Source organism: Crocodylus siamensis, chromosome 8 (assembly GCF_052110815.1).
Source record: "Crocodylus siamensis isolate JL-2025a chromosome 8, ASM5211081v1, whole genome shotgun sequence".
Classification (NCBI taxonomy): Eukaryota; Metazoa; Chordata; order Crocodylia; family Crocodylidae; genus Crocodylus; species Crocodylus siamensis.
This window is the reverse complement of record NC_143402.1, coordinates 75,796,544-75,823,705: the sequence shown is the minus strand read 5'-3', so window position 1 is coordinate 75,823,705 and position 27,162 is coordinate 75,796,544. Positions and strand designations below refer to the sequence as shown.

The 27,162-nt window shown below is 43.1% G+C and overlaps 1 protein-coding gene across 1 annotated transcript in view; it reads left to right on the top strand.

Moving 5' to 3' along the window:
* Nucleotides 1–18,850, top strand: part of LOC149859090 (ABC-type organic anion transporter ABCA8-like) — a 49,003-nt gene extending 30,153 nt beyond the window's left edge. Inside the window, exons 21-39 of the mRNA XM_090059395.1 lie at nucleotides 1,656–1,783; nucleotides 2,572–2,709; nucleotides 4,337–4,447; nucleotides 5,430–5,600; nucleotides 6,195–6,305; nucleotides 7,235–7,363; nucleotides 7,875–7,937; nucleotides 9,365–9,456; nucleotides 10,301–10,421; nucleotides 11,243–11,360; nucleotides 11,467–11,558; nucleotides 12,381–12,559; nucleotides 13,278–13,353; nucleotides 14,358–14,452; nucleotides 15,934–16,053; nucleotides 16,228–16,368; nucleotides 16,668–16,747; nucleotides 16,846–16,901; nucleotides 17,483–18,850. Of these exons, the coding sequence (XP_089915521.1) occupies nucleotides 1,656–1,783; nucleotides 2,572–2,709; nucleotides 4,337–4,447; nucleotides 5,430–5,600; nucleotides 6,195–6,305; nucleotides 7,235–7,363; nucleotides 7,875–7,937; nucleotides 9,365–9,456; nucleotides 10,301–10,421; nucleotides 11,243–11,360; nucleotides 11,467–11,558; nucleotides 12,381–12,559; nucleotides 13,278–13,353; nucleotides 14,358–14,452; nucleotides 15,934–16,053; nucleotides 16,228–16,368; nucleotides 16,668–16,747; nucleotides 16,846–16,901; nucleotides 17,483–17,578 (2,117 nt within the window). The 3' untranslated portion in view covers nucleotides 17,579–18,850. The remainder of the gene's footprint in view (nucleotides 1–1,655; nucleotides 1,784–2,571; nucleotides 2,710–4,336; nucleotides 4,448–5,429; nucleotides 5,601–6,194; nucleotides 6,306–7,234; nucleotides 7,364–7,874; nucleotides 7,938–9,364; nucleotides 9,457–10,300; nucleotides 10,422–11,242; nucleotides 11,361–11,466; nucleotides 11,559–12,380; nucleotides 12,560–13,277; nucleotides 13,354–14,357; nucleotides 14,453–15,933; nucleotides 16,054–16,227; nucleotides 16,369–16,667; nucleotides 16,748–16,845; nucleotides 16,902–17,482) is intronic.
* Nucleotides 18,851–27,162: the final 8,312 nt, after the last annotated feature.

Here is a 27,162-nt window from a genome sequence, read left to right as displayed (position 1 = left end):
GGATTTGCTCGAGAAGCATCTATGGATGCAAGCCAGCGTTTTGGTCACTTTACTAGCTGCAGCATCGCATTGGAGGCTCATGTTCATCTTGTGGTCAGTGATGACCCCCAAGTCTCTTTCTTCCGTAGTGCTAACCAACATAGCACTGCCGAGCCTATAAGGATGGTGCAGGTTTTTCTTCCCAAGGTGGAGACCCTTGCATTTTTCGGTGTTAAACACCATGAGGTTCTTGTCTGCCCATTTGCTGAGCTTGTCCAGGTCAGCCTGGATCACCCGCCTATCTTCTGGCGTGGATGCTTTGCCCCAAAGTTTGGTGTCATCGGCGAACTTGGCCAGTCCACTCCTGACTCCAATGTCCACATCATTAATGAAGATGTTGAACAGTATGGGTCCCAGGACAGAGCCTTGAGGGACCCCACTGGTCACAGGGCACCACAATGAGTGACTGCCATCAATCACAACCCTCTGGGTCCGACCACAGAGCCAGTTTCCCAGCCAGCGGATCGTGGTGGAGCCAAGGCCACAACTGGCCAGTTTGGCCAAGAGGTAATTGTGGGATACCAGATCAAAAGCTTTTTTGAAGTCAAGATATATGACATCAATCTCTTCTCTCTTGTCCAGCTGATAGGTCACCTGGTCATAGAAGGAAATGAGATTGGTCAAACAAGACCTACCCGCAACAAACCCGTGCTGGCTATCCCTTAGGATGTTAGCCTGGGCCAGTCCCTCAAGGATGGCCTCCTTAATGAACTTTTCTAGGATCTTCCCCAGGATAGAAGTCAGGCTAATGGGCCTGTAGTTAGCCAGATCCACTCTCCTCCCTTTCTTGAAGATCGGCACCACATTGGCCTTCTTCCAGTCTTCGGGCACTACACCAGAGCGCCAGGAGTTTTCAAAGATCCGTGCCAGGGGCTGGGCTATGACGCTCGCCAGCTCCTTGAGTGCCCTGGGGTGCAGACTGTCAGGGCCAGCTGACTTGAAGGTGTCCAGCTTCTCAAGGTGTTCCTTCACAAGGTCAGCATTGATGGAGGGTAGGGGATCCCCATCACCCAGATCTCCCTGTCCCATAGCAGGCATGGGCGTCCCACGGGACTGATGAAAGACTGATGCAAAGTACCTATTTAATAGGTTGGCTTTTTCCTGAGCGTCAGTTGTCAGTTGCCCCATCTGGTTTAGCAGGGGTCCAACATTGCCCTTGCTTTTCCTCCGGCTCCCCACATATCTGAAAAAGGACTTTTTGTTGTCCTTGATGCTTGAAGCTAGTTGGAGTTCAGTTGCAGCCTTGGCTTTCCTGGTTTGCTCCCTGCAGGACCGGACCAGTGCGGAGTAATCCTCCTTGGAGATGAATCCCATCCTCCATCCTTTGTAGGCTTTCCTTTTTAGCCGCAGGAGGTCTGCTAGGTCCCTGGAGAGCCAGGAGGGCTGCTGTGCCTTCTTGCTGCCTTTCCTCCGTGTTGGGATAGATTTAGCTTGTGCATTGAGGATCGCTTCCTTGAGAAGCAACCACTCTTCTTGAACTCCCATCTCCCTGGGGTCACAGTCCCTGAGGGCCTGACTGACAAGCCTCTTGAGCTTGTCAAAGTCGGCTTTTCTGAAGTCGTTGAGGAATGACTTCCAGTGTCATGATTTCTCTGTTTTTGCTCCCCCCACCCCAGGCTCCAGCATTGATGACTTCATCCACAATCTGGAGAAGCAGAACATAGCATTGGATATAACCAGCAAGGAAAATAAAATGGAGAGGTTGATGCACAATGGAGCCATAAAGGTTGCCCGTGACAACCAGGTAATAATTTCCCTTGATAATTAGCCAGTGTGCCAGTGCAGATCATGAGGAACTTTGTTCAGGGGTGTTTCAGATGAAAGGGGGGTAGAATGTTATGGCACAAAAATTGCCCCTTCACTCCACTGTGCTGGTAACCCATGCCATGGTTTCCAGCACATCTGAGGGCAACAGGCTCTTCACTACCCTTGCACCAGCCCCTTACAGAAGCAGACAGGCTGGGACAGATCTGTACAAGTGCACTGAGGAACATAGGCTGCACCAGCAATAGGTGTTGAAGTGTCCTCTCTGCCTTGAAGCATTGTTGAGATCAAGAGGGTAGATTTTAACTTAAGAGTTGTCAGCTATTTGCAAACTCAAAGAAGGGATAATTTAGGAGGTTTGAAAAACTGCAAATTCACTGCCTTTCCCCAAACTCTAATTGACGTTGATATATGCAATCTATATAACTGATGGTTTCCCTATCTCAGAGTCTCAACAGTGTCAGCAAAAGCCCTACTACAGAGACAGTGATGCTGGGAAAATAAAGTCTATTGGTGGCGGGGTGCTGGAGAAAGGGATGATCTGAACTCTATCAGGCCACAACTGTAGCAAGAAACTCTGCTGATTTGTAGGTGAACCCTGAGGGTCATTTTTCTGGGGTGGTACAACAGCTTTATGGTCCTTGCCCTGAGCATATTGCAAGTATATGATCTAACCCACATGATGTTGAATAACACACTCATTTTATACTGTGAAAAGAAAAATGAACAAACCCCTTGGAACAATTATCTTGTCTTACTTTCCTTAAGAACTACAACTTTACCATTCTGTGCCACTTGGAAGTAATCAACTGCTATCCTGTGCTTATGAACATCATTAGCAATGCGCTTCTGGCAGCTTCAAATTTTACTGGGCACATTCGAGTCTGGAATAGTCCACTTTTTAATGTAAGTGTCCTAACTTCCCTGTCAGAAATGTTTCAAGTACATATTGTCTTAAAAGAATTAGCTAATGGCTCGATACATGTGCAGGTTTTGAATCGGAAGCAGTTGTGCTTTTTATTTTGGAAATATATGTATAGGTCCTCATTCATTTTTGGTATACAGAGAACCAGCACTGTTGGCTTTAGGCAAGCTGGTCCTGCTGACCTTAGAGGTCAAAATGCCCTGCAACCTTTAGCTGCTGAAATGAGTCCCTTTTATCATAGTCTGGGAAGAGACCTTCCCTGGAACTTCATTGGCTCTTCCTCAATTCTTGCACCATTTCTTTTCTTGGCAAGTGCCCACAGGGCCTTGTAGGCAGTGCGGGTGAGGGCAACATGTAAGGTTGCAGGTACATACAGAAGGTATGAGAGCTTCTTGCTTTCTTGGAAGTATAGTGAGAAGGGAAGACTTCCCCTTTCCCTGCTGCACCACTCAAGAAAGGGGTGGGAATGGAGACAATGTAGACTTAAGCCTCGGCCTGATAAGGGATGTTGGGAATATTGACATGCCCAAGATGCAAAAAATTCTAGTTTGCTAATTTAACATAAAATTGTATTTTCTTTTATCATACTTTGGAGGCAAGGGCATCTCTTTCCTGAGAGACTGTGCAATAAGACAGAGCTACTGTATTGCACTAGGTGCCTGAGCAGGTGGCTTTTCCCTGGCATAGTTCTGCAGTCCTATAGTAAGAGGATGCGGGGTACCGTAGGTAGCTCTGAGAAGAAGTTGAGATTTCCCACCTATTTGGGAGGAGGACAGTGGTAACTCCAAGAAACGGGAGTAGAATTGTTTATTTCTCTTCCAGAAATAAAGAAATGCAGTTCTTTTAGTTAGTGCTTGTGGTTGCTGATTGAAGGATTGCACTTGCACATATCAGCCTGTCAATAGATAGACCCTGAGGGTAATTGCAGCAGTCTTAGTTTATGGTTCTATTCTGTAATGCTTCAAACCCAGATTCAATCAATATGGTTATAGTATGACTATGTTAGAGAGCAGTTGGCCCCCAGGCTGGGATTTTCTAGTGGAATCCTGGTGTTCTGCAGATAATTCCCCTCAAATGTATTTGGGATGTCACTTATTGGAGTGTCAGGACTAGACTGTACTTCTTCAGTGGTGACACAAATATACAATTTTATTTAAGGGCTCTGGCATTTTGTCATGTAACTTAGCATTTCTTATACCAGGATAATATTTTCAGCTACATGATCAGCATTCCCTTTGCTAAGGTTTTATGATTTCAGAGCCTCCCTGTTGCAGCCAACGATGAATTCCTCCTAGGTAAAAACATCTCTGCCCTGGTTGACTTTCTATGTCTGATAAGGCTTTTGGACTGCTCAAACCCAGTATCAACCTCATTGTAGTTATAGTTTTGGTAGACCTAAGCAAAACAGAATTTTACAATGAGATGAGGGTGCCTGATCTAGAGGAGACTGCACCCAGGAGGTCCCTTTCTGTCCGATGCTCCTGTGTTTAGGCCTGCAAGAAAAACAACTTGCGTATATCTAGTATTGTACAAACCCAGCCACACAGACTATCTCAATATCTACAATACTGACATTTTGTTTCAAATGTTTTATAATTTATTTTCCAGATACATGATGGATACTGGGACTATTTTGTTAATTTCTTACTTCTCTATATGCTGCTTTTACTTCCTGGCTTCTTTCCTCACTTTACAATGAATCACATTCAGGATTACAAGGTAAAAATTTTGCATTGTAGAAGACTTTAAGCAGAAAGAAGAAAATACACATGCATAGGCACAGGACTTAGACCAGTGGGTCTCAATCCTTTTAGACATAAGGCACTCCTTGAAAAGTGCCAGCTCTTTGTTTTCACTCTTTTTTTTACTACAGAAAAATAGTATAGCAATTTTTCTGTTGCAAAGAAGCCAAAGATCACAAGTCACCAAGGAATTCACTGTGTTAAAAACAATCTGAAATCTCTGACTTTACCTTGCACCTAACGGTGCAAACATTGTGTCACCCTTGAAAGGATCTCGAGGCACCGGTTTGAGAATCACTGGACTAGGCTGTTTCTGGTGAATACGTTAAGTTAGCTGTAAATATCTTTACAGTAAACTGATGTTGAGAGAGAAGGAAGAAAAGGGATGGCTGAGTGAGGATGTATGAGAAATTCACTGAGGGAGAGTTTCATTTGGCCAAGTGATTTCTGGATGTATCCATTAGGTCTGTAGTCCTTCTAGACACAGGAGGCTCATTCAAATTTGCATCAAGAATTCCTATCTCTGCATTTGTTTTAATAAATACTTACCAAAGCAGGAAGCCTGGTAACTTCTTAACCCATTTAGATCTCAGCTAATGAAAGCTAAAGGAAATGAAAATCAGTCTTTCAGAGTGCATGATATTTCTCAGTGCATGATATTTCAGTTCTTGTTTGGACAAGTTACAGAGAGATGGGAAAAGGAAGGGACTAAAACAAGCAAAAAATTAACAGGGAGTTAGAATGAGAAGCATATACACACGGACAGAGGGAAGGGGCAAGGAGAAGCAACGCAGAGAGTGAAAATGAAAAGTACTTTGAATGTAGCAGAATGAGCAGGATAAGCAATATGATAGTTGTGTTATACCTTGAGCTGCTTTTAAGCACCCAGTCAGCAATGGGAGCGACTCTTTTAAAAAAAACTCCTTAATGCCACTTTTCCTCTTGTCATGCATTCCTAGAGAAAAGCTCGGTCTCAGCTGCGTATCTCTGGGCTCTTCCCTTCAGCTTACTGGTGTGGACAGGCACTGGTGGACACTTCCTTGACCTGGATTCTTCTCATCTCCATGTTTGGGATGTATTTTGCAATGAGCAAACAACATACTTGGGATGTTTCTCTCATATTCTCTCTGGTAAATGAGATGATTTTGGTCCCTGAAAAGAATGCATCTTTTTGAAAATTAGAGAAACGCAGAATGTAGGAGGAGGTTTATCTTATCCCCTTGAAAAAGATGGTAAATCTGCCTGATACTGGTATATGTTTAATGATATCTGAATCTTTGTGAGTTTTACACTAGGTCTTTTTCTCTTCTGTGAGTCTGAGTTTCCCTGCCTGTAAAGTGGAGATACTGGCAATAAATTTTAGCAACATATACAAAGTACTTTACACTTAAATAGTTCATCTTTGATCTGTTTTTCTCAAAGCATTTCCGTATGCCATTTTAAACTGAAGTAGGCTCCTACCTGTTAGCTTTTCATTTGTTCACATCGGTGCACTTCTCCCTAATGGCAAGGATTTTTTGGTGATATCTTTTATTGGACCAACTGTACAGTTGAGTGAGATATTAGACTGAAGTTTGGTCACAGTGACTTTCCTCAGGTGTAGGAAAGAAGCAGACACAGCTTGCATTAAATAGCAAATAGAAACATGCATTGTGTCCAAATCCATCTGTAAATGAAAAACAGTCGCTTAAAAGAACCCCTCATAAAATTCTTTCTCTTTATAGATCACATGCTGTATTGGCTATGGAACTTCTATGGTCCTGTTTCTGTATTTAATTGCCTTCATATTTTGCAAGGGATGCAGCAGTCTATTTTTGTCTTGTGCCCTCATCGCGGTAAGCAAATGTTGACCGTCCTGTGTTGTTTGTAAAACTGTGCTTCATGCTGCGGGGGGCTGGGGTAACGGGATAGAAGTGGAAACACCCTGTGCAACTTCAGGAAGAAGAAAATGACACTCATTTTATGAACGAGTCAGTTAGAAAATCTCTTTTTGTTGTCAAGTTTGTAAATCCAAGTCTAAAAGCAACAGCAGCACCACCAGCCTCCCAAGAGCAAGGACTAGGAGAAGGGGTGTTACCTGCACATGCTTACCTTTTAAGAAGCCTGAAGTTGTATTTGTTCTCCAGTTGTGTTATGCCCACAGAGAAATGCCAACTTAGCCATAAAAGTTATTTAAAGCATTTTCAGAGTGTGGGGTGGGGGCTGTTTAGTATGGTTTGCTTTAACATTCCTGCTTTAAATCTTCAAGGGTGAGACATTCTCGTTGAATCCTTTCACAGTAATGGTAATATTCATTTGAAAATAAGTGGGGGGCGGAAACAATTATATTGGCTACAAAACAGGATTAAAATTGATGTAAATCCAGGTTCTCTGCTTACTGGTTTAAGTAATGGTTAAAGTAACCATTAAAATCATTCCACCTTCCTGAGCAATTCAAAAAACAGAATCTAATTCTTTTAAATTGCTGTATATTTAAGATGCTGTTTGAATGCTCAGGGCTGGTGCTTTGATGAACCCTAAATACTGAGGTAAAAAGAGCAGTGCCAGCACTATCAATGCAGTGGAGTGCCAGAAGTGTTCCTTATTTCCTACCAGCACAACCTCCTTGCTCTTATTCCTTTGGACGCCTCCCATGGTCCCGTGTTGTAATTAGGTTTTGTAAGTGGTGTCTGCAGATACAAGTTACAGATTTGCACAGTTTTTAGATGCAAAGGAGGAAGGTGACTTTTTCTTCAGCGTAAACAATTCTCTTGCTTTGTTCTAGGTAACTACAGGTACCTTTACATTAGGCGAAGTCCTGCAGTATACTTTTAATCTCCGAATTTCCAGTTTACTCATCTCCATTTTCATTCCTCTGTATCCGTTAATAGGCTTTGTAACTGCTGTTCCCAGGGTAAGTGGCTGTGTTAGATCAGCAAGATACTACATGTATAATTGGCCGAGTGTTTTAGGCAGAGAGGGAATGGTTTCCTAGCATTAAATAATTCCAGTAATTGAAAATGATACATTGCAAAGACTTATTGAGGTTCTTTGAGTGGGGGGAGTTTCAGAAGTGTCCAGGTGACTGAGGTGCTCAACTCCCTGTGGGCGGCTTTCTCCTCTTCTCCTCAAAAGAGGTGAGGAGAAGGATCTTGGAATTGCAGGAGCGGAGCAATCAAAGGGATGTTTCTGCTCTGTGTTCCGGCCTCCCAAAAACCCATTAGTCCTGAAAGGAAAAGTTTGGTGCATGTATTCAGGAGTCTGACTGTCTCCTGAATAATATTTGGACACCAAAATTCAAGTATATGCATTTATTCTTTGACATTTCTGAAATATTTTCTCATTTATCTTCAATTCCCAACACTTGTTCATGCTATACTGAAAAACTACAGGTTTTCCACTCAGTGCATCTTTTCTTCCAACAGGTTTTCGACTTTTATCAACCTTTGGACAATAGCAAGAATGAAATATTCATATCCGTCTTTGCAGTAAGAAACAATTTGGAAATTACTTTATTTTGTAAAGGGCACATGTCTAAATGGACTGAACATAACTTACATTTGTATAATATTTCCAGATAGCAGATTCTAGATACTGTGATAAAATCCAGCATATAAAGTGGTGGTATTGTCCAGTGTGGCTTCATGTTGGGTTTAGTCTGTGAATCTAGGGGCTTGTTTGTCACCTGTACAAAGACTGCTGAGGTCTACATTAAAGAGAAAATAGGACAAATGGTCGTCTTTGGCAACCATGTGCTGCAAGGGATGGTTGTCTTCCATGATTGTCTTATCTGTGTGTCCAAGGATGGCTGATGAGGCCTATCCAGGATCAACAGATTCTACTGCAGCTCAGACGTGTGTTGCCATTTGTGGGGGGTGGCGCTGGATTTTTTATTTGCTCCGTGGCACTCTGTTTCTGCCACTCCCACTTTTCCATCTCCCATTACTGTCATGAGGTTTCAAAGTACTGAGATCCCTGCAGCAGACTCTTCCTCCATTTGGGGTGGTCCTGAGCTAAAGTTTCCCATGAGTTGACGTCCATGTTGCATTTTGTTAAATTGGCCTTGAGGACATCCCCGAAGCACTTTTTGTGCCCTCTGCTTGGATGAGTTGGGAGAATAAAACTTGCTTTGTGAGTCTGTAGTTAGTCAGACATCCGGATGATGTGGCCAGCCCAACAGAGTTGATGCCGGATCATTCCCTCAATATTCACAGTGTTTGCAGGCAAATAGTTCATCAAGCTTCGTAGCACTTAAATGCTAGTGGAATTTGGTTAAGAAGCTTCCGATCTTTCACTCTGCTGCTCAGAAATAACACTGCTTATTGGAAAGAGGAGGGGGAGAATAAAATAAGTCACAGATCACACATGAAGCCCAATCCTTACTCTGCACATTTGTCTTTATGACTTGAAAGTGATTTCTCAGTTTTTTGTTAGAATGTGTTGTTTTATGCAATATTTAACAAGTGTGTGGATGTAGTATGCAGTGTTAAATTCTGTAAGGTACAGCGGAGTTTTGTAGGCCTCAGAATTAGTTTGAATTTTAAGATCCTGGGAGCTAGATGTTTATTTCCCTATGCTACACTTTTCTCCACCCAGCTTGAACTGTTTTTACCACCATGTTGGCACTACTGATAAGAAGGAAAGGCATGCTGGGATAGACGAGATATCACTGGCTACTGACATTTTATCACCATGCTGTCTTGATCTGCTCTGTGCTGGGTTAGATGATGTGAAGGTAATAGCCCTAGTAGCTTACCTACACAACCCAGAATAATATTCTCAGAATTAATATTGGAATTGGAAAGCTGGACATTTTTCATTGAATTTTCCTTAGATTATTTAAAACAGTGTTGTAAGTGAGATAGATTAGATGAGAAACAGATATGCCAGGAACTGAATTCTTTGTTTCTTTCAGCCTTACATCCACTGTGTGGCTTTCATTTTCCTGCTTCGATATTTGGAAATGAAATATGGAAGAGCAGTTCTGAGAGGGGATCCAGTTTTTAGGTTTGTGAGAACACATGTGAGTGCGTGCATACACTTGAAAGCCAAATTGTCACAAGAATGTCAACTTTTCACAACCTGTAATGCCCTTTCTTTCTTTAAAAAGAAATCATAAAACTGTATCCATATTACATATCAAAAACTATATCAAAATACTATGGGAATAGACCTTTTATTTGTCACACTCTAGGAGAACACTGTAATCAAAAGATTCAGTTAAAATGAGGCATTAGAAATGGGCAATACAAAAAAATCATTTGAATGCTTAAAAATGTTGAAGTTCTAGGGGTAATTGGTACCACCAGCTCCAGAGAATAACCTACTCGACCTCTGCGAAGATCCTCATTAGCTCTCAGGGTGGTGGTCTGTGATGTGGATTCAAACCGTTTGGCTTCTAACGCAGCCAGTAAACCAACCTTTAGTTCCATCTGGTTACCCATGAAGTCATCATACCCTGCTCCGGTTCTCCCCCCACCTAAGTTGTATTTATTTATTTAATACATTTAAAAATACTATTAATAACTTGGTGTTAAGTTTGCAAAGGCCAAGCATTCAAAAGTTAGGAAAAGAAGCCTGCATGTCTTTCAGGATATATTCTTTGATAACTTGATATAGCTTTATTCTAAAGGAACACTGCTTCATATAGTGCAAAGAATTGGTAGTGAATGAGTCAAAGGACTAGGGAAAGAGCACCTTACTCTGTTATATTTCAGAAATTGGGAGGCAGGAAAGAGCCGGGGTCCATACCTGGCTTGTTTACAGGCATTCTACATGCAGTAGGGCAGAGCTAGCATAAACTGGCACTGTTAAGTTTGATGTTTGATATTTTGATATTTTTAATCCACAGAATCTCCCCAAGGAAAGAGCCTTGCCATCAGAATCCTGAAGAGCCAGAAGAGGAGGATGAAGATGTTCAAACGGAAAGAGCAAATATTAGGCATGCAATAGCTTCTCAACATGAGGGGGAGGTAAACTTGTTCTTTTCTGTCCGTGTGTTTACCAATATGTACGTGTGAGTAGTGCAAAGATATACCCAGGTAAAATAATATCAACATCAATAAGGAAGTCCAGTTATTTCTGCTCTTTTTCCCCCCTATTCCTGTGAGTAGAAATTGACTTTCTAAATGGAAACAAAAAAATCAGATAGACTTAGAAATAAAAATTCAGCTTATAAACAGAACTTTTATTCTGAGACAACTTAAAATGAGTAAGCACTGGAATAGGATTCTGAGGCCCCTGAAAAACATTATGCTTAAGACAAACCAAGTATTGACCTGGCCACATGTTCATTCAGTTATTGGCATGATAAAGCAAGGAATAAGTCACAAAGTTATCGCACAAAATAGGTGTAATAACTTTGTGGCTGGTTCCTTACATGCCTTTAATTGAAAGTGTGGCCAGTACCCTGCCTGCAACGCAGGGCAGTGGGGGGCAGCAGAGATCACAAACAGCCCCCCCACCTCCACCCCTGGCCTGGCAGGAGCCAGTGAGTTCGGAGCTTTTCTTTTTTTTTTTTCTTAAAGAGCCGGGAGCTGGGCCGGGTGAGGTAACCATGGGGGCACTGGGAGAGTGGGCAGGCATGGGGCCTGTCCAATTCAGCTGTTTCAGCAGCAGCCAAATCTCCAAATCAGATTCAACCAAATCAAATTGCTGTCCCCCGAATTGGCCAAATCCAGAGCAAATACTAGCTGCTTCGCACAGGCCTAGTAACAACTGTATTAACAAAAAGAACAACTGTACAGTCTTGTATGATTAAGAGAATTTATTCTTCTTCCAACTCTCATCCCAGAAACCATTGATCATTGTCAGTAATCTACGCAAGGAATATGAAGTCAAGAAAGCTGGTTCTGTTTTTAAGAATAAGAAGAAAGTTTCTGTTAAAAACATCTCGTTTTGTGTGAAAAAAGGTTAGAAGTATAAGAGTTTTCTTGTTCCCTTTTACTGTAATGATGACTGTGTCTGCTACTATTTGGAAAACTAATTCTAACTGAAAATCTGTGTGTGTTTATCTAGGAGAGATATTTGGACTGCTGGGACCCAGTGGAGCTGGAAAAAGCACAACCATAAATATGATCTCTGGAGAGACCACACTGAGTGCTGGGCAGGTGGGTGGAGGAAAGGGATGGAATCTAAAGACCTGGGTGAATGGAAAACCTTGCGATTACTCCTAATCCATAAATGGAATAAAACAAAGTGATATCTGAGATCCAATTTGTAGCCTAGTGCATTGTGAAAAATGATGAAAAAATAACCATCAAAGTAATTAATATATGATTTTTTTTCTTGTAGTAAGGTAACAAAATATTTTAACTTTATTTCTGTGAATCATACAGAGCCAAATCTGTAGAACTGAAAGCATACATCCCACCCAGGCATAGTGCTAATTGTCTTTTAAACAATGCAAGTAAGCAGCAATTAAAAGAGCCCATCTCCAATTTCCACTAAACCTGGAAATAATTATGTGTTGCTTCTTATGCATTTTTTAAGTCTTGTGCCACAGTAAGTACCATTACAGGGACTATCTACAGCTGCTTTCCCTGTAAAGCCATAATATAGCAGAAAAAGGGAAAGCCCGTGCTAGGGTTGAACCCTTACTCAGTGATCTAGTGAGAGTGCTTAGGTAAGCAAGCTTGTGAGATTAGGCCTCTGTTCAATAATCTTCCTTTCTCAAACCCCATGTGACCTTCCTCTCATTTCAACTCTGCCCTTGTACCTTTGTAAATGATTATGCAAGAACACGGGGGTGGATCTGGGGCAGAGGGTGCAGCGGAGCAACTGCACCCCAATATGTAGCCAAGAGCTCTGTCTCAACCAGCCTGCACATGTACAGTGAACTCACTGCACTGACCTTACTCTTCCTCCACCCAACCCTTTGCACAATCCTGCATCCACTACTGCAAGGACAGGATATTTGATTGTTTGTGCAGGTGCTGGCAGAGGGGAAGGATGCAGCTGGATCTCAACTGGAAGCCAGCGCCCCTGGCTTCCTAAGCTACTGCCCTCAAGAGAACCCTCTTTGGCCAACCCTGACCGTGCAGGAGCATCTGGAGATTTATGCAGCAGTGAAAGGGCTGAGGAAAGAAGATGCTGCTGTCACCATCTTTCGGTGTGGATAGAAACTGTTTTTGTAGTGTGTTGTATCTCCACATGACGGGGCACAGAGAGCAAAGGACTACAATCCCTCAGAGCTAGATCCCTCACTTAAATAAAACAAAGGAAGCAAGTTTTTATAGTACTTTTGGAGTGCAGGCTTCTCTCTTGGCCTTGTCCACACAAACTTGCTCACTTAAGCTGAGCTTAGACTTATTACAGTGGGGAACAACCTTTTTATCAGGCCTGACACCAATCTGCATGCCCTTCTTGAGTGTCACTCTGATCTCCTTCCCTTGCCTGATCTGCTTTCTGCTCCCTGCCCCCTCTCCAATCTGGTACATGCCTCATGTAGAAGCTCCCTATGTTTTTGTGGCACTCATGCTGCAGATTGGCCACTCCTGGGTTACAACATGATTATTTGTAGTAGTCATTTCTATTAGGAAAATGTTTTTGTGCTGCCAGGGACTGCCAGCTTGAAAGGACTTTCCTTATTTAGGTTCATCCTTTTAAAAAAATGCTGGCAGGAGCTACCCACTGTAAAGTTAAAATTGGCTTCTCTTCTGAGAACCACAGCGTCCTTCCCTAGGTGTGAATTTTCCCATGGTACCTAGTTAACAAGCCCAGAAGAAGAAGAAGCCTACTCTTTTCACTTGGCTGCCAGTCTCAGAGAAGTGGACACCATTTAGGGGTCAAGAAACCAAGTGTTCATTTTACTTCTTTTTCCTCTGCAGAATAGTGAAGGCTCTGGAACTTCAGAAGTATTTTAAGAAAGCAGCCAGGGAATTACCTGCCTGGATAACAAAGAAGGTGTGTTTTGCTGCTTTTGTGTTAAATCTTGGGCCAAGTTATTCTCTTAATTATGCAAGTCTTACACCTGGGGAAGCTTCACTCTAGTCAGTGGAGTTAACCCTGAACATTTGAATGAACATAAATGTGTATGGCATGTGACTGTCATAGTTTCAAAGCAATTTTTGCTTTGTAATGTTGTGGACAACAAGAAAAACTCCCTATGAGTGTCCCTATTAAAGCAGCAGCTGGTGAATTGTGTTTAGGACACAATAAGGATTTTTGTTTGGTGATCATTGTAACAATGATATTGTTTAAAATAGCCTCATTTTCTTTTTAGTTGCATGGATGAGATTCCCATTGTTTTCCATGAGATGATGAATTTGGGCATCAATTTGTGCTTCGTCTAGTCATTGGGGGTAGGGCATAGTGGCAATGTCCAGGGCATCCGACCAGACCTCTGAACATATGAGGTTAAGCCGCTGGTCTTATACAGAAGGTCACCATGATTGACTGTGAAGTCAAAGACTGATGGACATTATGCTGGCTACAAAATTCCCTTGTCTATTGATGGCTACAGACATTGGTGTTTCAGCCATGCCGCTTGGACAGACAGTTGACCTTTCCTTTTGACTTCAAAACAGATTATGTCCATTGTTCAGCTATCGTAGGACAGAATGCTGCATCATATGGGCAGTGTGAAGTTGCTGACTGTAACTTTACACTGGTGTGTGGGTGTGTGTACACTTTTATATGGGGGAGTGCACACACAAGCAGATGTGATAGACATGGGTAGGTGTTGGCATAGGGCAGAGACAAGGACATCCAACCTTTGTTCTATAGAAAGTTGATATATTTTGGTTTGTTGCCAATACAGATATTTCAGAGTTCCCATTAAAATTAAAAGAAATGTTTCATTTTCCAAGATGCATTGGGCCAGGTGCACCAGCACTGGTTTCTGAACAGTTGCCTGATCATAACAAAAAAAACCCAGAACTTGATTTGATGTCTTTCTCCCATTTTAGCTGTGTTTAGCACTCAGCCTCCTGGGTAATCCAACAGTTGTGCTCTTGGATGAGCCATCAGCTGGAATGGACCCAAGGGGACAAAGTCAAGTGTGGTGAGTAATGCCTGTGCTAATGGTTAGTATAAATTTGGCATAAGAACTAAATCCGCATATTGCAAAAGTAGTGAGTGTGAAGACTAGGTTAGGTTTCTATGTTCACATTTGGGCACCTAAGAAAGTGTTCTGAAGTCACTGTGACTGGGTGATCTCTAAGTGTTTTGGAAAATCAGGACACTTTATTGACAGTACATCAATATGAATTTAGGAACTTATTTTCATGTATATCAGTATGCAGATCTTCTTGTAACCCATATTTTGGTGTGCTGAGCCCGAGCCAGAGATGATCCAGCTTTGTCACAGTTGTTTGCCCTCACATGAGACCCTTCAGACGAAGGTGAAAGGAACTCAGGTATTTCACTTGGAAGTTCTCCAGTTCTGTCGTGAGTTCATACCAAGATGCCTGCCATCCTATAAGCTTTGAAGTTTATCACCAGGTTGCTTCAGTACAAGAACGTATTAGGCAGCAAAGCAGATGAGCACACTGCTGATTCAGACCAACTCTTTCACAGCTGTTGTGCAAGAAGGTTGGGTCACTGTATAGGTGCTTTCTGCCTTCTCTCTGACTCTCCAGGTTCAAGGTGCAGAGGCACAAAGCTTTCTACACAATTTTAGGTTCATTGACAATTCTGGGGAAGTTCCCATCCCAGCCTTTCATCTTCTAGAAAAACAGTCAGCTGGGACTTAGTTTCTGCTGAGGACAAGGAGCAGAGTTTTGGTTTTTGTGTCTATCCTCTTCTGAACTGCTTTATCCTACCTGAATGCTTGTTTAATTTGAAGTTCTAAGACCTGAAACAAACTTCTGTATCATTTCCATTATAAGTTGATCTTACATGTAACTTGACCCCATATTTTCAGGTTGTTTTTTAGAAACAACTTTGTCCCAACTTTTTCAGGAGTTATTGAGATAAATATCTTGACCTGCTGTTGCCCTGACAAAATCCCACAGAAGAATCAAATAACCAAGGGAAAGGAGCCAAAGGCTTAAATACAAGGCTAATGGCTAAAATACAAGGCTAAAAGTGTTAAAATCTAAACTTCACTGAAAAAAAGTATCTGCTTTGGTATTTTTAAAGCATTCATACAATTCCTCCATGTGTAAAAGTCAAGATTATAGGAGGTCAACCTCACATATGCCAAGTGTGACTTACAGTTCTTTTCTAAGAAAGGAATGATGAAATTAGAATCAAAAGACTGCAGTAACAGTCTTCTTGCTGAGCAAGGAGACCTACATCTCAGCTAAAGCAAGTCCAGAAAACAGTATTAATTACAGGTCTCCATCACCTGCTCAGCACTATAGCAGATCTTAGTTCAGGACAATGCACAAATGGATTTTGGCCATAAATGGGGTTTTTGATCATTATTTCAAAGTATCTTGATATAGTTCATAATATAAGGAGGTTAACGTTTTGAGCAGAAAGTGCATTGGAAACCTTATTTGGCTGTTCCTGTGACATCTTTTTCCTCTTTGTTTTCAGGAAGGTGATTCGCAGTGCACTGAAGAGCAAGCAGCAAGGAGCCATTCTGACAACCCACTGCATGGAGGAGGCAGAGGCGGTGTGTGACAGAGTGGCCATTTTGGTGTCCGGTTGGATCCAGTAGGTCATATCATAGCAAGATCAGCAATTGCATGTGCCTTAGAGAACTGATGGATGTTTGAAAGCAAATCGATTACTTTAACTTACTTCTTTAAAGAGGATGGTGTGCCATGAATTAAAGCTTCTTTTTGTCTGCTGCTCTGTGTCACATTGTGCTGATTCCTGTCTTGACAGGTGCATTGGCTCCATTCAGTACCTGAAAAGCAAGTTTGGCAAAGGTTACCTACTGGAGATTAAATTGAAGGACTCTGGGCAAGCTGATCAGCTCCACAGAGAGATTCTGAGGATCTTCCCACAAGCAGCTCGCCAAGAACGGTAACTGCCAAACCTGCTCTAGGTTTCAGTGATTCATGGCTGGCCCCTTGTGAAGTGACTCATTATATCCTAGTTGTATTCTCACTATAGCAGACCACAACCAATGTCCCAGCTTAATAAAGAGCCTGTGTTTTGGAAGAGATGGATGGGTCCCCATCTCCAGAGGACTAGCTGACTGGAGATTGTCATGATATCTGGCCCATCACCTGGCCAGGCAATGAAGTGCCCTTCCATTCCAGCCCCCAGGTGTTGATTCTTGATAGACACAGACTGACGGATTCATTTTTTGTTTCTTCTAGGTTTTCCTCTTTGTTGGTCTACAAGGTACCAGTGGAAGATGCCCTGCCACTGTCCCAGGCTTTCTCTAAGATGGAGAGAGGTAGGAATGAAATTATTCATAGAAGAAAAGAGTCACTCATGCAAGGATTTGTATGACTGGAGAATATTTTTAACCATTTTTTTTTCATGTCTCCACAGCCAAAAGATCCATTGGCTTTGAGGAATACACCTTCTCCTTGAACACTTTGGCACAGGTATGTGATTTTGAACTTATACACAGGACTTTATGTGTGTGATAAAGGAACATGCATACACAATTTGTCCAACTGCAGAAATTTGGAGGGAACACTGAAGGCAACAGCATGCACTTATTAGATTTAGACAAGAGGCCAATATTCATTGCATTAGTCAGGCTCAGAGCACAGTGTATCCTCTATAGTCATAAATCAAGGTAAAAGGATGGAAAACGCCCCTTCATGTCCCTGGATTCGCTTCCCCTTCACTCCCACGTTGCAGACCAGTGTAGTAGGAAAAGTGGCCTCTGTGTAGACCCTGCATCTACAAAGACCCAGTATGAATTATGTCTTCTGGACTGTATGTAAAAGTGAATGTGAGCAAAAACTGCAGACCTTTACAGAGGATGACAGGCATTCCCACGTGTTGGACCAAGCCCTAGTGAACTGAATTACAGGGCAATTGGATGTTGCTTGTGTGAAGTGTGAATCTGGATGAATAGAGAGCCTGGTTTTGAATGAGGTTGTTCTTTTGGACGCTTGCAAGCCCAGACATTGGCTCTGCGAAATAACTAGAGACTCTTCGTTGATGTTTGTTGCAGATGGTCCTAGAACTTTCCCGAGAACAGAAGGATAACTCTGATCTGGATTTGGATGGAAATTTTGAACAAAACCTATTTCAGCAGGAAGACCTCTAAAAACACTCAAGTGTTTCATTTTTATCTTAAGCAGTATTTTGAAAATGTGTGATTTGATATTGCATATGCTTCCTATCAGCATAATATGATTATCTAGGTAGAAAGAAGCCTGGCACCCAGTTCTGCAGCATCTGCCCTTTGGAAAAGGAAAATTGCTTTCCCTAATTTAGTCTGTGGAATGTAGAAAAGTTGGTGTTCTCAGGAAAAACTGTTCAACGTGCAATATGTGGCAGATGAAAAACAAGTCAATAGATTTACAGATAGGCTGGGAAAATGATACAGATGTGAAATAATTCTGTGAAATGAATTGTCAAATAAAAGATTTGTGCTCTAAATACATCTACACTGTCCATCCAGAGGACATTGAGCCAGATCTTCAGGTCATGCAAATCAATGGAGCAAGGCCAGTTGACACCTGCTGAGAATGTGCCTTCCCTGTTTATAAAAATCTTCTAAACCATGGAGCATGAACATATTCCTCCCCCATAGTACTAAAGGAACCAACTAAAACATCTCAGAACCATTAGCAGTTAACTAGAAGTTATCATGCTGCTCACGGGAGGTCTCAGATTACTGAAGAAGAACAAGACAGATGCTTTGTTTAAAAGGTGGAGAAAGGAGGATTCAGGGAATTGTAGCTCAGTCTGTTTAGTTTGATATGTGGAACAAATTATTATAGTAGAACTAACTAATAAAAAGTCAATTTATGAACATGAAAGGTACAGGATAAAATGGATAAAGGGGAAGCAGGAAATGTGATATATCTTGATGCTAGAAAGGCTTTGTTCACTGCTCCTACATGACACTGTTGTAAGGAATTGGGGGAATATGGCTTAGGTGAGACCACTGCAAGAAAGGTATACAACTAGCTGAAAACAACCAGCTTCAAAGAGGGATTTTCCACAGTTCACCTCAAGGTCTAAGGATGTTTCCTTGAGCTTCCTTAAATACTGAAATACTACTCAGCATTTCTCTAAATCACTTGGATGACAAGCTAGAGGTTGCATTTAGTGAAATCAGTGGGTGACAAGCTGAGAGGGGTCACCATAATTTTGAAGGACGGCATTTGATGCAGGCTGTGCAACTTGCTCCTGAGCCAGAAATAGAGCAGAGAATCACGTGTTCCACCCCCATGGGCTTTGCTCCGCATTGTGAGAACTAAGCACTTCGGAGAACCTGGACTAATATCCCTAAGACTTCTTCATGTTAAGATGTGCTTTCTTTATTGTTTTCTTTCCATTTTTATACTCTGCCAATAAAATTCTGGTTTTGTTGAAACAGAAGTTTTCAGTGACAGCATGGATTTCCAAATGGATCACATCTCCAAGAGATACTTAATTTTTTTCAAAGACACAACTCGTAGCAGTAAAAAAAAAAAGGTGGTTTTCCTCCTGGCTGCCAGCCCTGCACACTCAGGCTGTCTTCTAAACACAAGGCTGTTTCCTTGCAGGCCAGTATCTCATGGCCAATGACAAACAATTCTGCAAACTCTACTGTCAGGGACCTCAGTATCCTCTTATGTTTCCTCCAGTTATATTTATTTAGCACCATTCTGCATGCATGTCCAAATCCTCATTGCTTTCAGTTAGATTCCTTTCTTAGAGCCCTCTATTGTTTTTGCCATAAGAACAAGAGTAACAGAAGGGGTATTTTTGTCAATACCCCATTTTTAACAGCAGAGAAATGAGCTGATTTGAAGAAATAATGAAAAGTGGCTACTTTATGAAAAAACATGTCGAAGAAATAGAGTAGTGTCCCATCTCTGATTCGTCTTAAAAGGAGTGGGAATGTCTCTGAATAGATGTGACTGGACAGATATGTTGTGGTTTTCCTTTTAGCTTAGAAGTGGAAATAAGAAGTCCTCATCTGACTACACTCAGCAGGTGCAGATGCAGATAGACACTTGGAGATAAAACTGATCTTCAGCTTTAGGGGAGGCCAAATAGAAAATGTGAATTGAGAACAATTCCTGACTAGAGCTGATGAGAAATTTTCCATACAAAACCATGGTCAGAAAATGCTGATTTGTCCAAACCCAAATGTTCCATAGATACTTTTCTGTTTTAATGGACTTCAGACCAAACCTAGATGATAAGTAGTTGCCTGGCAGATGAACCTTGCAAGAACTGTGGCTTTAGGATATCTTTGCTGTTTGGGCTGCTCCAGAGATGGAAAATGTCATCTTGCCACTATACAAATCCATAGTATCAACACATTATGAAAGCTGTGTTCAGTTCTGGTCTCCACCTGTGAAAAAGTATGCAGTACAGTAGAATTAGAAAAAATACAGAGATGGGCAACCAAGGTGATAAGGGGTATGGAGCAGTTGCCATACCAGGAGAGTCTAAAATGGCTACAAGTCTTCAATTTGCAAAGGAGAAGGCCAATGGGGGGTATGATGGAAGTCTCTTTAGAAGTTGCAAAGGGCTGAGCAAAGTGAATAGGGAGCTGCTGCCTCTGGTGTCGAAGGCTCCTCCAAGCCTCTGGTCTGTCAAGCCGGTTTCTTCACCCACCTGCGTGGCACCAGCCAAGATCTCACCACCACAGGGCTTGGCATTCTGCTTCCATGCTTCCCCATCTCTCCTGCTCACAGTTGCAGGATGCCTGGATATGACATCAGCCCCAGTGCACCAGGCAACGTGCAGCAAGCAGGAGCTCACGAAGCGGCATTGCCTCTGCGCCTACTGCTCTTCCACCGCCATTGCTGCCTCTGCACCACAAGCACCCTGCAGGTATGTAAAGACTGTCTCCTGCCCTTACCAGACTCACCTTCACTCCCCTGGTGCCATTCAGGGAGCTTCCCAGGGTCCTGTTTCTCGACCATTCTGCCCGATACCCCTTGAAGTATGAACTGAACTAATGTAGCTGATGTTAACATAGAGTGTAATAGTAGTGAAATGTAACCACGTTAGTCTTGTCCTGTAAGCAACTTGAAAACTTCATTTTATATCCATAGTTTATAGTTTCATAGTTTCTAGGGCTGGAAGAGACCTGAGTAGATCATCTAGTCTGACCCCCTGCCGTGGCAGGAAAGAGTACTGGGGTCAAATGATCCCAGCAAGGTGTTCATCTATCCTGCTCTTAAACACCCCCAGGGTAGAAGCCAGCACCACTTCTCTTGGAAGCTGGTTCCAGACCCTAGCCGCCCTGACCATGAAGTAGCACTTCCTGATGTCTAGCCTAAATCTCCCCTCTGCCAGCTTGTGACCGTTATTCCTGGTCACTCCTGGCCGTGTTCGGGGGAACAGCGACTCCCCCAGTGCCTGCTGATCCCCCCTGACTAGTTTGTAACAGGCCACTAGATCCCCCTCAGCCTTCTCTTTTGGAGGCTGAACAGGTTCAGGTCCTGTAGCCTCTCCTCGTAGGGCCTGCCCTGCTGCCCTCTGATCATGCGAATGGCCTCCTCTGGACCCTCTCCATGTTGTCCACGTCCCTCTTGAAGTGCGGCGCCCAGAGCTGGACACAGTACTCCAGCTGCGGCCTGACCAGTGTCGCATAGAGGGGGAGGATCACCTCCTTGGACCTGCTCAAGATGCATCTGTGGATGCAGGACAAGGTGCGGTTGGCCTTCCTGACCACGTCCCCACACTGCCGGCCCATGTTCATCTTGGAGTCAATGATGACCCCCAGATCCTTTTCTGCCTCTGCACTGACAAGAGGGGAGTTCCCCAGCCTGTAGGTATGGTGCTGGTTCTTCCTCCCCAGGTGCAGCACCTTGCACTTGTCGGTGTTGAATCCTATCCTGTTCTCATCCGTCCACCCTTGTAACCTGTCTAGGTCCAATTGCAGCCTATTCCTCCCTTCTGCCCACATCCCCCCACATCTTAGTGTCATCAGCAAATTTGAACGGGTGCTTTTTACCCCGTCATCCAAGTCACTGATGAAGATGCTGAACAGTGCGGGCCCTAGGACCAAGCCCCGGGGAACCCCACTGCCCACGTCCCTCCAGGTTGAAAATGACCCGTCCCCCGCTGCTCTCTGGGTGCGGCCCTCCAGCCCGTTGGCGACACATCTGACTGTTGTCAGAGAAATTTGCTCTGAGTATGCTGCCAAGACAGACGCTGCCAGGCATGCGCCATGGCGACGGGCCTTGCAGGTGTCCTTTGCGCGACCTCTCGGCCTGTCAATCAGGGCTGACCTAGTTTTTCTCTGGCGCAGACTGAGTTGCCTCAGAGAGCTGGCGGCTGGGCATGCTCAGAGAACAACTGAAGTGAGGTCACCCTCTAGAAAATTCATTCAGTCAAGCAGCCTGATTGGCCACAGTACTGTTTTAAAAAGTTAGTCAGCCCCTCCCTCGGGGGAGACCCGGGAGCTCTGTGGCAGAGACTGGCTTGCCAGATACTGTACCAGAGACGACTCGCGTAGCTAGAGTCAGTGGCTGCTTGTCACAGCACTGTCTTAGCTAGACCCTTAGGTCTTTTGGTCTCCTCCTCGGTTCGTTTCGACTTTGCTTTTCGGTTCTGATCTACTGGCATTCGACCTTCGGCTCATTCAACTCAACTACAATTTCAGACCACCCTTTGAACTCTCATTATACCTTGACTGGCTCTTTGACCTCGGCATCCGTTCATCGATCATCCGATTGTCCACCCTGGACTGGCGTCACGACCGTGTGTTACAGTTTACGTCCTGTTCGTTTTATCCCAGTTTATGAGCTGTTGACCAGCCCTGGGACTAGGTCTTCGGACTGAACCCCGTGGACCAACAGACCCCCTCTGTTGTATTCATGTTATACAACTGTAACTGAAGACATCAATACCTACGCCTTCAAAGCGTAAGTCAATAAATCTACTTTATTCGCAACCATTACGGCTTCGTGCCTCAGACTCCATTGCACCAAACTCCCACCTGTCCATGCCAATAGCCACCACCCGGCCGTACCACCGTGACCGCGACCCCGAGCTTGGTTTGCCAGCTCTGCTGGGTTATTCGCAACAACTGTGTTGGTGTCGACACCACAGCCCCCCAGTTTCTTAATGAGAACAGGGTGAGAGACAGTGTCGAAGGCCTTCCGAAAGTCCAGGAAGACGATGTCCACTGCTACCCCTGCGTCTAATGATTCAGTGATCTGATCATAGAAGGCCACCAGGTTGGTTTGACAGGACCTGCCGCTAATGAACCCGTGTTGGTTGCCCCTAAACATAGTCTCCCCCCTGGCCCCTCATGGACATGTGCCAAAATAATTTTCTCAAAAAGCTTGCCCAGGATTGAGGTAAGACTAACTGGCCTATAGTTTCCCGGGTCCTCCTTCCTCCCCTTTTTGAAGATGGGAACCACGTTGGCCTCTTCCAGTCCTCCGGCACCACACCAGAGCACCATGAGTGCTCATAAAGCCGTGCCAGGGGTCCCGCCATGACCTCAGCTAATTCCCTCAGCATCCTGGGGTGGAGATCATCCGGAACCAGGTGACTTGAATACATCCAGTCCCTCCAGAAGTTCCCTAACTAGTTCCTAACTATCCCTTGGCTTAGGTGCACCTCCCCTGGGGCCTGAGGGGGGCCCAGCGGGGAGGTGACTGTTCCGGTCCCTGCTTAGGAACCTTCCTTCTGCTTGACATAAGTGAATGAACTCTGCATAGTCTTTATGTATGAGTGTGTGTAAAAGGGTGAATGGTGAGAGAATGGCATAGAAATGGGAGACGAAGATTTGACTGCTTATGTAAGCAACAAGACGCCAAATGTAATTACCAGTCAGTAAACTATTAAACTACTAACCCTTATTTATAAGCATAGTAATAGTAGTTTTCTTGCAATATGTTGTTCATCTCCCCTACTCTTGCCCCCAGCCATGTTATTTATAAGCAACAGTAAACTAATTAATAAATGGCTGAAGAATCCCTTTTAGGCCTAGGGCACAAAGAAGATACGGTTGATTTGCACCTTTGGAAGCTGTCTCTGTTGTACTCATTCTGAATTTTGGGTGCCTAAAACAATGGAAACTTTCTTGGGACATGATTCCAGCTTCAGCGAGCAGGGTCTTCCTACCCCAGTGCTGTGCTGTGTGGATGCCTTCACATTTCCAGAAGAGAATGAAGACTTGGGGACAGAGATTTCATTGCCATCTGGTCCTAACGTACCTCCTGAAGTATTCAAAGCAGGCACATGAACTCAAGCTTTCAGCTGCAGTGTACCAACCTTCTCCACATTTCCCTACCTGACCTTAACGTCATTGAAAATAAATTTCTTCCTCCACCTTTTCCCACCAGGTATGTAATGTTTCAAAAGGTTCATGATACCTTTAGGGGGGACTTACTTTCCCTTGGCAGTCCAGCAACAACACTCACTTCCAGGTTTAGATAATACAGAGATATGTGACATACCAGCAGAGAGAAGACTCTAAGAATAAAGGGGAAGCTACTCATGAAAAACAATCTGACCATGTGATGTATGTCCTTTTTGGCAGAATTACTGACATGGCTGGGGGCAGGAGTAGGGGAGATGAACAGCATATTGCAAGACAACTACTTTGTAATACTTACTAATGACACAAGTAAGAAAACGTTTTGAATTGCCTTCAAAACTTTTTCCTTGAGATAAGATTTCTGTTTTACTCAATTTTTCATAGTATATGGAAACCTCTAGTGATTAACAATTTCATAAGTAGCATTGTGCCACAAAGGCCTATGCAAGCTATTCTGGAAATGCCACAATTAGCAAATTAACAATCGTGTTTTCTAAAGGATAAAGTTCCTGATGTTTATTCAACATCCGAGGGGTTTTTAGTAAATTTTTCCCTTATTTTTATTTCATACTAATATATTTATGGTTCTTAAGTTTTCTCAGGACCATGGATTTCTTTACTGTGCTGGTCTTAAATATAAGGCAAATTTGGCTTCCTTTTTTTTTTAAACAAAATAAAGTAAAAGTTTGGTTTCATAGTTTCTAGGGTCGGAAGGGACCTGAGTAGATCATCTGGACCGACCCCCTGCCATGGCAGGAAAGAGTACTGGGGTCAAATGACCCCAGCAAGGTGTTCATCTATCCTGCTCTTAAAGACCCCCAGGGTAGGAGCCAGCACCACTTCTCTTGGAAGTTGGTTCCAGATCCTAGCCGCCCTGACCGTGAAGTAGCTCCTCCTGGTTAAAGGTGTTGAAAGCATAATTTGAAAATGACTGTCCCATAATACTTGAAAACAATTCCAGTCAAAAGATAGGAACAGATTTCTCTGTACGGGCAGTCCTCGGACTTAAGACACAATGGGTTCCTGAAAACTATGTCTTAAGTTGAAACGTTGTAACTCAGAGCCATTTTTCGCATAGGAAACAATGTTATAAATGGGGGATTGGCTCCTGAACCAAGACCCAATACCCTATTTTCAGCAAAAATAACCCAGAATTTTGTACTCAGTCAATTTATAGATGAATAATATAGCTATGTTAATGCATTTATATTGTAAATAGCAATAACATTGTTTTGGAAGGACTTGTTTGAGGTGGCTTTGCTAGACTTTTTGAAGGGTTCTTGGCTGGAGTCTTCTCAGGAGTCTTGGCTGCAGGTTTTTCTGGAGTCTTGTCTACTTTCTTAAAGAAAGTGTCCAAGCAAGTTTGGAGGGATATTCTCCAGGGACATGGCTGAAGCAATGAACTTGTTCGCAGGTGTGGCGCTGCATCAGATCAAGCGCTGTAAAGTCAAAACTGATGTCATGAAGTTGAAACAGGGTGTCAATTTATAAACGTTGTAAGTGCAAAACATTGTAACTCGAAACCTTGTAAGTCAAGGACTGCCTGTATTATTTTCCACAGATCTGTGCAAACTCATGCTACCACAGTTGTCAAAATGCACACGGCATGGTGGGAAATTGAAAAAATAGACAGTGTTAGTGCATGCTGCTGGAGTCCTTGCAAGGAATTCCATGTGTGTGAAATTAAAATTTCAGATTTTTATCGGTGTTTCATGTTGACGTTATCTTTCTGAAGAATTAAAGTGGCAAACCTGGTTTATGTACCACAGAAATCCCCTTGGAGCTGTGAGACAGCAATAAATATATGCTATAGTGCATTCAGTGTAGAAAAAAACTAAGATTTGAAATAAAAGGCTGGATTCCCATGCTACTGCATGCAAATCATGGCCACAGGCTTCACTGTGTTTTGGAAGGGTCACTGTAGTACATTCAGAATTATTGAGGAAAGTATTGTGTCTTGTTATATTTCCACTTTGTCCAGTTTGTGAATTTTAGTATAAAATGTTTTCTGTTCTCATTATGCCAATGAAATTGGTTTTCCCAAAGTACAGTAACAGTATGAGCCTTGTATTTTGCAAGTGTGAGCATTAATCTGCAAGTGAGTGAAAATTGCCAACGAGTGTGTTCATTATGCAAGGTGGGAGGAGGGGGAAGTGGCAAATGACTGGAGCACTTGTTAAAATTGGTAGAATAAGTAGGAATCGGAACCCATTGCACTTGCAAATGTTTTAACTTTCCAAAATGCAAGCAGAACAGTTATGTGTTTGGCATCCTGCTGCCCAGCCAACAACATCTGGATGTGACAGTTTCCAAGAAGTGCTCCAGAGGAGTACCTGCAAGCTGATTTTACATATGGGGGCAGTGGGGAGGTTGGAGGTGCAGTAGATTTCTTCCTGACCTCTTTGGGTGTTCAGCTGTGATCCGGAAACATGAGCTTTGGTTATAATGACTTGTCTTAATGAAGAACTGCAAGTTTCATGAGTGCTTTGGGAGCCGCGCTGGTAACCCCAACATTAATTGTATTCTGTTTTTAAAACTATGCTGCACACACAGTTTTGTGATCAAGGCATGAGGTTGGGAGCTGCGAGATCTGAGCTTGGTTTTTCTGATCTCATAGAAAACTTGCATGAAGGAACAAGTGACTTTATTTCTTTCTTCCCCTGCAAAATGGATGTGATACTTAGTTGCTAGAGTCAGTTGACATCCTTGGATATAAACTGCGAGCAGAGCAAAATTAATTGCTTTTTTCCCTCTGATTTGTTTTGCTAGAAGTCCATCCCCCACCCCCAATCTCTCTCTCTCTCCAGGTCTGGAAATGCAGAGACGTGAGAGAACGATGAGTGTGTATCACAAATAAAAGTGCTCTTAATCAAAAATGTCCGGATCCAATGGAGAATGAAAAAGCAAAGCTTTCAGGTGAGTTTACAAAGGGAAAGAGAGAGAGCAATAAATGAACTAAATGGCACATTTCCCTGATGTATTTTGTGTTCAGAGTTAGAAAATTGAAAATCCCCCCTTGGTACTGTCATTTTGTGAGCCATTCCCTGCCCCCCCACCACAGTCTTCAGGGACTGGACAAAATCAGGCCCAGAGGTCATCCTAGTGGCCCACCCTTATTCTTCGTTTAGCCTTCATTTTAAATGAAAAAGAATTGTAAAAGTAAACCAATGAATTGTGCGTCCTTGCTGCACAGTGATGTGATAAGCTGTGTATATGCTTGCACATGGGCAAGGGGAGATGCACTAATTGCGGAAGACATTGCCCGGTTAACACGCAGTGCTGGGGGGTGGGGTGCACAAGTTGACAAGTAGCTTGGAAAAAGAAGCAGGAAGTGGTTGATGATAAATCCAGTAAGTACTAAACTTTTCTCTGTTGGTAGCCTGCAAGAGCTAATAATGGAATAA